Source organism: Haliotis rubra, unplaced genomic scaffold, assembly GCF_003918875.1.
Source record: "Haliotis rubra isolate DU_JTF1 unplaced genomic scaffold, ASM391887v1 Scf178, whole genome shotgun sequence".
Taxonomy (NCBI): domain Eukaryota; kingdom Metazoa; phylum Mollusca; class Gastropoda; order Lepetellida; family Haliotidae; genus Haliotis; species Haliotis rubra.
This window is the reverse complement of record NW_025765758.1, coordinates 153,080-163,954: the sequence shown is the minus strand read 5'-3', so window position 1 is coordinate 163,954 and position 10,875 is coordinate 153,080. Positions and strand designations below refer to the sequence as shown.

General features: G+C 39.7%; 1 protein-coding gene across 1 annotated transcript; it reads right to left on the bottom strand.

The window, feature by feature from the left end:
• Positions 1–2,019: 2,019 nt before the first annotated feature.
• LOC124273197 (glutamate receptor ionotropic, kainate glr-3-like) lies at positions 2,020–10,632 on the bottom strand. Its single transcript, XM_046708416.1, has 8 exons — positions 10,495–10,632; positions 8,481–8,561; positions 7,609–7,709; positions 7,029–7,116; positions 4,218–4,539; positions 3,546–3,769; positions 2,494–2,759; positions 2,020–2,269 (listed from the first exon to the last, which is right to left on the bottom strand). The coding sequence occupies exons 1-8, from the start codon at positions 10,630–10,632 to the stop codon at positions 2,020–2,022; spliced, it is 1,470 nt and encodes a 489-aa protein (XP_046564372.1).
• Positions 10,633–10,875: the final 243 nt, after the last annotated feature.

Here is a 10,875-nt window from a genome sequence, read left to right as displayed (position 1 = left end):
TGATTATTTGGTTGCATGTGACCTTTAAGGATAGTACCAAGGAAATCGTACAATATACCTTGGTATATGGCAGTACAGGTTATAATATAAGGGCCACCGCTTTTCAAACTTCGCTATCCTCTTTTAAAAAGCTTGTGCATGATTCAGCAAAACAATTGTGGAAACACAAATGTCTTTAAAAGTAAAGTAGAGTTTAATGTGTCCTCAACAGAATTGAAATTCAGTGTCAGAAAATACTTTTCGATTGTAAAAGAACAACGATATATAAGCTTCTCGGATCTGAGAACTGTCATTGAGACCCAACTGTTTTCCATTTTCTTATTAAAGCAATACCTTTAGTCTTTCCATTGAGTTTATACTACTGTCCAACTATTCTTTCTCTCTGTTTAACACTAAACATGAAGCTCCTATGCAACAATTATGTTATCTTTACCTTGCCCATTGTAAGCGTATTGTAACAACAGGCGCAATGTAAATGTTATGTTGTGTATCTTGTGCACTTAGGTCTATGGGCCAGTGGCCTGGAATGAAAGAGAAACACTTGGCTTGAATCACTATTCGGTGAACAGTTATTAAGTAAGATTTCAAAGGGCGTAAATTTAAAAGTAATTTACTGAAAACAATCAAATCAACGAGAAAAATATACTTCATGCCACAAATGTGGCAGCAATAGGCTTTTGTAACTGTGCTGGCTCCAAAGGTTCCAATTGTTTTTTCGAATCGTCAAGGTAATGGTGTTTTTAGCAACCTCAATCAGAAATGCTATGGTCCGATCTTAAACACTGCAGTTCTTTATTAGCATAAAAGGTCAACCAGGAGAATATCTGTTCTCTATTATCCGACGAAACAGAAACCATCTGGCATAAGTGACCAATTAGCGGTGAAAATTGATATATGAATGGATTGTTGAAAATAGGTTGTGATGAATGTCACTAGGTGATGAAAACCCTCTGAGTATAGTCATTATACACATAAACTCTCTCCAATTAGCGCTAACTCGGAGTACCTACCTCTTTGAGATCAATAGCACATCACCTATAGTACTGGAATAAAGTATTGCGTTATTGGATGGTATGCCATTTCTTAATGCAAAAAGATAATTACATGATTTCTGGTGTTTTCCTTAATCACTGTTTAACAGTTGACAGGTTAATATCGAAATCTGTAAGATTTGACACTAGGCATCGTGACACGCCCTTGAAGAGATGTGGTGCCAAAAGCCAGTTCACAAATTCAGTATCGTGTGTGTCTACCATTGGCGTTGATGCAGGCTTGACAACGACGACGCATAGACGATACTAAGCGATTAAAGAAGGGTTGGAGAATGTTGTTCGATGTCTGAACCAACGCTAGTCCCAATTCAGCAAACGTCAATGGCTGATTCTTGGTTTGACGAAAACGTCTCTCCACTTCATCCCAAGTGTGCTCGATAGGGAACAGGACCGGAGAAACAGCTGGTCAGATGAGTACCGGAATGTTTTGTTGTCTCAAGAAATCTGTCACAACACGAGCGTATTATTGTTATAGGATATTTATATAGCGCACATATCCACGCAACTAGTGCATGCTCACCATAGATGGAACAGCCGAGTATGGTTGTCTTCCTGACGTGACGTCACGCGCGGACAAATCTCTCATGTTCCCATTATGTTGAAACTTCTCCATAGATATGAGATCGTGTTTCGATGGACACCAAAATGTCTGGCCACTTCATTTTATGCCATTCCACCCCTCGCCGTGTCAGTTTACGTCATCCCCGAGTTACTCCTCAACAAACCGAGTAATCCATCTGCATTATGCCCTGAATATAGACAGTGGCATTCAGAAAGTGGTCAAATGTAACGTGTTATATTTCGGATGACACTTTCTCAGTAAAGTACAGATACTAGTACTTGTGTTGTGTTGAGTCCCATCGAACGAGCACTGTTAGGAACAGGCACCTTATCGCCAGCACAAAGTCAGCGGTCTAACCCACTCAGCCATATCAAATATACATAGGCATTCCATCCAACTGGGATGTCATGCTACATGTTCCTTCGTTGTGGGTTGTTGCTGAGAAGTGACGGGACGCCGGGATTTGCTACAGAGTATTTCACCGACCAGGGCCACGAGAGCAAGGCTAATGCCAATGACTGCAGCGTAGAAGACACTTAGCAGCGCGACGATGTCAATCTTCTTCATGTCATGACTGCTTGCTATACAACTAACGTTAGACGTCTCCTGATTATACCAATATTCAATTACGCCATTCTCACGGAGGCGATAGATCCTGCAAAAGATGAAATGACATTATTTTTAAATATTAAGTTTTCAATTAACATTTTTGTATTTGTATTTCATTCATTAATAAAATTAATAGTTATTAACGTTCTTAAAATCCTTTTCCAGACGTGGTATTTTTACAATGACTTGCCTTTGACTTCGCGACCTCGTGATTAATAATGAAATAATAAACATGAGGTTAATACAGGTGACGATGCACCCGTGACCTACTCTTTTGAGAGTATGTCGGTTAGGCTGCTATTTTTGGGCAGCACCATAGCAAACATCAGCGGGTAGAAGGTGTCACTCAGCATGCGCAGATCGCAGTTCTTAACTTTCCAGTTCTTCAGCGTCAAGGTGTTGGTAATGAAGGCGTAGTGTCCAGTATTCACCTTGTCTAGGTGCACGTTCAGATCAACACTGAGGACACTAGGATCAGATGCCAGTCTTGATTCCATACCTTCCCAAACCTGTTTGTATTGAAGTATGCTTGAATTCTGAAACCGAACGGCAGTTGGATTAATGCTGAGATGTGAACCGAGTAAAACACAGATCATATGAATGAAGGGTTTCCTTGGTACATGTTTCTGTCTACATGTATGTGTATTTGTCAGTACCCATTTGTCAATGGTTAAAGAATTGTAAATCCAAATGTATAGCAGGATTTCGCCATTGGAAACGCGTTGTGGACCAATAAGGAGGAAGACCTATTTAACCCACAGGGATACTAAGGAAATCGTTTGACATAACAAATGCCTGGACAAATCAATGATGTCGACGTAGGAACCATGAGTCGACGCTTAAGGCAAGATCGCCAGAGAGGCGAGGTTTCTCGAATAACGAGAGTCCAGACAAACAAGGTATCACTGTTTGCAAATTATATCAGCAGTTTGCTATATAACTAAACTAAATGGACATTTGATTTCAATTCACCCAAGTATTCAGTATGGTGGTTGGATAGAACTGTTCTGAAAGCATGTGCTCGTCACAATGCGTGGACGCGCTTAGAATCCAACGCGATGCTGTTTCTGGCGTTTACCCCAGTACAATGTTCCGTACATTCTGTACCCATTTTAAACAGATGGGTGGACTGAGTTGTGGACGAAGTGCCTTGCCCAGGGACACCACACAGTACTGAGAAATACAGTCTCCACCTAAACGAACCCGGGCCTTTTGCGTGAGAGGCCAGCATGACACCACTGTGATCTACAAAGCAAATGGTTCACTCAAATACAGCTAAACACCAAGTGACACACTAAAGAAATGGTTCACTAAAACATTACCCTAAAAAGTGTTTCATACGCCGACCCTCCAAGGGTTCCCCAAGAGTACGCCTCTTGCGCCACCATCTCAGCCAGAGTGTTGAACGGCAATGTGGTTCTTGGAGCAGTGAGGAAGGCGATGATGTCTCCACGGTAGACTGCTGCTGTCAGTAGAGAGAAGATCCACCAGGCACCCATGACAAGGCGTCCAGAGAGACTGACCGGGAGCAGGCATCCACTTATTCCTGATGTTAAGTACACAAACACATCGTTCAATAATATTCCTTACCTAAAGCTTGGTCACGCTGGCATGGTTTCATTTATATTTTCTTAGCTCTAAGTAAAGGTGAATAGATGCATTTTTAGGAAATGTAATTGAAGTATTTCCTTCGCCAGGCAATACCGATCGTGGGATCGAACAGCTCAATTCGACATGATTCTATTACTTCTTTCAGAAGCTGTATCTACACCGAAACGTCGCATTCATTGCAGTAAAGAACTTGGTTTTCCTTGATTCCATTCCTTTATAAGCACCATTCCCAAGTTAGTGAGTTTCACTAAAATGTTCAACGACTAAGACGTGCCTTAATTTGGGCTTCCCTCTAACATTAACATTATCATGCCGTGATAATTCGATGTAAAAAACACAACTCCTGAGTTAAACACTAATTTAACACTGTCCGATTATCTTACCGTTAGCCATAAGAGAGGCAAAGTGGACAAGAAGGGTGTCTGAACATCGGTTCCACAGACCCATCGAGTTTCTGACAGGCCAGAGGGCAGGTTGTACTTCCTCCAAAACACAGAGGAAGATGGTTGAGAATACGAATGAGACGAAAATGCAGACGAGTACAAGGTGCTGAAATTTGGTTGCAAGAATCAGCCATTTTGTGTCGTAGTTGTTCGGCGTCTTAATGACAACGCAACTCGTGTCATAGAAGTACGGCACTGTGAAGTCCATAATGACGGCTCGTTCGGCAGTAACTGCCAGTGGGGACGCAATTACATCTGTTCTCTGAAATTAAATTGACTTAGAGTTTTTAAAACCATATTTTCTATATGCCTGACATTTCTTGATGACAAGATTTGAACGTAAGAATAAATCAACCAATTGGTAAATTATTTGAAAGGCGTACTCGAATATCACAATTGCCAATTGTTTTTTGTAAAATTCAAGACTTTATCTACAGAAATACACCATTACTAAACTCTACAGGCAGAAAGTTTGGTATTTGCTATTTAATCCAGTCAAATATGCCTTTTCGTTATTCCTTTGAATAAGGTGAGGTGAGGTGAGGTGAAATTGGGTTTTACGTCGTGCTTGAGAATATTTCGCTCATATGACGACGTGCATGCATGTGTATGTGTATGTGCGGCTGCTTGTACTAGCCCAGACTTAAGCTGGTTTTAGAGTGCTAGCCCACTGAGATACCATGCCGCAGTGAAGCATGAATACCCCACTCAGACACATTATACTGACTCCGAGCCGACCAGTCTTTGTTGTACCCATTAATGCCGAGCGCCAGGCAGGGACCAACAAGTACCATATTTTAACGTCTTTTTGGTATGACGCAGTCGGGGATCGAACCCGCGACCTTCCGCTCTCCGGGCGGACGCTCTGACCACTACACCACGGAGGCGGTCTTTGAATAAGGGCCTAGTGGTTAAAGCGTTGGCTCGTCACGCCGAAGACCAGGGTTCGATTCCCAACATGGGCACAATGTGTTAAGCCCATTTCTGGTGTCCCCCCGCCGTGATATTGCTGGAATATTGCTAAAAGCAGCATAAAACTAAACTCAGTCAGTCAGTCCTTTGAATAAACCAGATGATGATCTTCCATTGTTTTTGCCGATACAGTATTTGGGTTTTTATATACCCCAATTGGCATTAACAGAAAACGTACACATCTAAAGGAATAACACCAGTTAAACTATTTGTTGGGAAATCTGCATTTCTGAGACACCATGTGAGAGATTTATATTTCTTATGAGTGTTTCAAATATGGTTGTAAGGACACTGCAAACCTTACACCACGCGACAGTATTGTTTCCCCAAACACAAAATGATGTAAATAAATTTAGAAAGTACCTTCCAAGGTAGATTCATTAGGCCAAATGCTGGCTACTCTAATTTACGCGTTATCGCAAGATGGCGAGTCATCCGACAAATGTCCTGATGACAACAAAACGTGTGGCGCTTCTTATCGATTTTCTTATTCTCTTCAATTCCCTGACAAGGTTCAGATTACTTCACCGGAAATGAAGGACTAGTTTTGATTCTTTCAACAGGTGAATAATTGATTTCGAGACATCTTCTGTCCAAGACATGGTAAGCTAGACTAAAATTGATCTTTACAAAGCAGTCATTATGAAACATGAGAGATACTTAGTGTATGCTCTACCAACATCCTTCATGGAATGTGGTGGATGGTTTGTTGTAGGAAGCCAAACCTGAATACTGCATACTTTCAGTATCAACTTGGAAGCATCGATTCCTTCACGTTCATCAATTTCAATGACATTAAAGGCTGTCAACTAATCAAGGAAGACACAACGATACCATGCATATAATTTGTTTATGCTGTACAATTGGTCTGTCTAGCTCTGTGATGAAAATGTCGATATATCATATCATGTATATCAATTTTTATGCTGTACAGTTGGTCTGTCTAGCCTTCTGATGAAAATGCCGTTCGCCATGTTATTATTAATGCGATATGAGAATGAGTGTGTATTGCTTAACGCCGCATTAATTTCACTAAATGTTAAAAGAAAATGAAAAACTGAGGATAGAACATATCTCAGTCAAATATCACAAGTGTGGATCCTCGTATATTATGCTGATAGTCCGTGATATAACTGGAATTCTGTTAATGCGCATCACGAATAATTGGATTGGAATTTTTTTTATTAAATTGTTGTTGTTTAACGAAGTCCTCAGCAATATTCAAGATACATAATCTGGTATGAGCCAGGGTGGCGTAGCCCAATGGTTAAAGCGTTCGCTTGTCACGCTGAAGACCCGGGTTCGATCCCCACATGGGTACAATGTGTGAAGCCCATTTCTTGTGTCCCCCGCCGTGATATTGCTGGAATATTGATAAAAGTGGCTTTAAACCATACTTACTCACTCACTCTGCTGAAAATGCTGATTGATATAATGTACAACGTAGCTTGATGACACGCAATCCACCGAGTCACCGAAACCAAATTAGTCGCCTCATGCGCCAAGCAGTAGAGTTCTGGGCCCTGTTTCACAAAGCTACCATGGCGCTACGACTGTCGTAAGTCTATGTTACAGTATAGGAGGTACGACAGTCGTAGCGCTACGATAGCTTTGTGAAACGGGGCCCCGCAAGGTGCTCTGGAAACGATGACAGTGACAGTACCTACGGACACAAAGCGTCTCTGTCCCCCATGTCAGTTCCATTGATGGCATCACCTCTGTAAAAAGGTTAGGTGATCAGCGACGACGACAGTCGAGAGAGAAGCAGTGTGGACTTACCCCTGACAACAGATCTCCAACAACACCTGTCCACGACCCGTTGATCTCCCGGCCCCACTCGTTGTCTTCCGGTTCCAGCAAGACGTAGCTGTAACAACAGGATTGTTTGGTGATAAAACATAATTTTCTTTCACAGAAATACATACAAAATACTAAAAATAAATTTTCTAAAGTATGTTTGATACAGTTTCATTCTGATATTTCAATTCTAGAATGAACGGAGATTAAATGTGTCTAACAAAAGATAAAATTAAAGAATCATTTAAAACAAAACAATATCCGTTTGTATTAAGGTTCTTGAGAGGCATTTAGAAGTTGGACGAATATGAATACATGACACGTTTTATGGATCATCTGATGAAGGAGCAAGATTTGGCTCAGAAACGTCGTGATGAAAATAAACAAGAAGTTGCTATCCATAAAACCTGCCATGTATTCACCCGTTAGTAAATTCTTAATAACATTTCTCCACTCAAGTTTTACTTTCTTAACTTTGCCAAACTAAATTATCCCCATCTCAATATCCCAATACTTATCTACTATTTGGTTTACATTATATATTCGAATAGGAACTCTGTACCTGAAATTCAATGCTTTAGCCATCTGTTTGATGAGGTTGATTGTCATTCCAGTATAGTGGGCCGTTCCGTTGATTATCGTCTTCACAATGAAGCCTGGGGACTTGGTTAAAAGAAATAGGACATAAAAACACAATAAAGGAGTCATATTGAGTTGGTACACACCAACGACCTACTTTCGCTCACAGAAGTAGAAAATACATCTTTGCTTATGTTCCGAAAGTATTGTACTTGTGTTACTAAAGCCGATAAAGTAAGCAAATATGTGTACCACGCGTCTGGAAGACTGACGCTCAATCAAATGAGTGTTTGCCTATCATCTGTTACAAAAGAGCATATTTCTTCAGAGACATATTTAGAAACATTACACATCAGACACATAATATAAATATTAATGAACATAATATTTAGTTTGCTTGGGCATATGACAACGTTTTCCAACAAGAAGATTTTTTAGATACATATTAAATCTATTTTAATACCTGTTATATAAGTGTCAGAAACTAGAATGTTTTCGCTAAAAAACGTAGACCATTTTTTATTTGGGGAAGTTGCTATTGGACCTGGGCCAGTTCAACTTGAATAACAATGTTAACGTTACCTGTTTAATTCCCAATCTAAGGGTTTTGTTGTTCAAACCACAGGTGTCACACATATATTTCCAGAACTTGGAATTAATTCTGCATTTCAGTCTGCTTCTCTCCTGGAATAGATGAACAATATTTTCGCTTCATTATTACTATTCTTTAACGTACTAGCAAACTAGGATCATGTGATTCTGAAATGGTACATGTAAATGAAGCAAGATGAACATTGTCAAACATTTTGAAATGAACCTTACAGATTTAAATAGTGAAACTTATTCCATACGTACCTTCAGAGCAGAGTATGCAGTTTTTATTCCATTCTTTTTTGAAGTTACAGATGCAATTCCTCGACTAATGTCATCAATATCCTAGAATTGAGACATTTGTTTTTCAGAATACAAAGAAATGATTGGAGAAATTGAAACAAGTATATTTACTGTTTCAACAAGCCGATGGAAGGAAAAACAAAACATATCATGTGCCAGCGTGTAAGTGGGTTTCGTTTGGGGCGAAATTTCAGTAGAATTGCCCTTGCATAAACGGTTTGTGGACCTTTAACACTGCCTGTACGAGCTGGGATAAATCAGGGATTTGTGACAGATCAGGGATCAGAGGATCCTGGCACACGGATTGGAAGCAAATCACGGGCTAAAGAGACGCTTTTTACATGTGAATCTGAGGGACACATACTTGTACATCAATGCCGTTTAATCAAATTCCCCCTTTTTGAACGAAAGGGGATAGGTGCGTTCTTCAAAATAATATGGTCATTGTGTTTTGTTATACAAAGAGACTGATTATATTGCCTCTATATTTACATATATTTGAAACGACTCATAAGAAATGTAAACATAATGCAATAAGATAAATGTTCTACCTGAGAGGTGTATTGAACGACGCACGGTTTTAGATTAATTGCAACTACTTCAAAGCTGGTGATGTTGTCGGCGTCGACCATAATGCCAGCATCATCTGTTTGATCTGTGATTGCGAGTAGCCATCGGATGTTTCTTGTCGAGTCGTGCTTTTGATTCAGTTGTAGATCATGTATCTATAATTTAAATACTCAGTAACAGAAACAATTCCCTCAATCACATAAAGTCTTCACTAAGATGTCATGATGAACATGTGGGGCGATGGGGTAGCCTCGAAGACCCGAGTTCGATTCCCCACATGGGTACAATGTTTGAAGCCCATTTCTGGTGTCCTCCGCCGTGATATTGCTGGAATATTGCTAAAAGCGGGGTAAAACCAAACTCACTCACTCACTCATGATGAACATGTGTTTAAGAATCACTTTCAAATAGTGATACCATCCTGGTGGTTCTCAAAAGATCTAACGTATTCACCTGTCACAAATACACGCAAAGGCATGTCAATTGCTCGTCTGAAAAAGCACGGAAACATTTAGTCCACGTTAAACAGGGTAATTAATGCGCCTCCACACGTATGCCATATAATTTGGAAAAGATTCTATTGTTGTGCAAGTGAAAGGAATTGTCTTGGAATTAATCTTTGGAGATGTCAGATTTGGAAATGTCTAAAAGACAGTTTGCAAATAGTTGCTCTACTAGGGCTTTGACTGTTGTAATATACTACTCATCAAAAGTTGAGACTCATTAAAACACTCACTATATGTTATGTATGCATATGTGGTTACATCGAAGATGAATTTCACCACTAACCAACTGCAAACCTTATGCAGATGAATTGCGCGAGGGCCATGCATCAGATTGCTGAAAAGCATGACATTGTGCAAACATCGGGCATGTCAAAGTTGCGTTAAGAATTCGCCAATTTTCACTTGAGTTTCATCATAACTAAACTCATGACAATAATCTTTTGAACGTTACAACTTTCTTTTACAATACATCAGTCCATGTGTAAACAGTAGCTTTAAGCAGTATTGAATATTTTGCAAAATCTGGTTTAGAACAGTTGACTTAAGTAAGTGGCTACATTTACACTAGTGAGTCTAAACTTTTGATGGGTAATATATATCACTTCTCATATGATTATCGTAGATCTATTCATTCTGAAATGCAGGTACTCGACTTCAATCGTTTTGTGTAGTTGGGGAAGATCAAGGAATTCTGGATAATTTTTGATAATTTTGGATAATCTTCTAGTTTCTGCAAAATTCCAGTTGTAAGTGTAAATGATATCACAGTTAAACTGCAAATGCCAGTCTCCTATAAGCAGTGATCTCTCGTACAATTTGTTTGTACCGGATGCTATCAGAAATTGACAACCTCGCACCGGAAGTAGTATTTATTATGACACGTGCACACTTTCACAGACCTGTTTGATGACGCTCTGGATGCAGGAACCAGAGCAGGCTATGATGATAGTAACAGCATGATCTGTTGATGTTCTGTAAATTGTGTTCAGATCTCCTCCTTGGGTTAGGAAACCTCTGTCATTTATCTCAAGGGCCATTACTGTTGTCATAGGACTCGTTGCCACGAGTAATGTTGAGAGTTCAAACAGTGCTACGATAAAGTAAACATCGTTAATACAGACATTTGTATCTATTATTTTCAGGCAGTTTAAGCGTGGTTTAAGTAAATACAAATCATCATGTAAATGGCTGTGGATTGCAGAGTATAACAGCAGGATATCACGAAATTAACCAAGTCAAATATATACTCCCTTCTTCAAATGTATATTACTCTTAAAAAC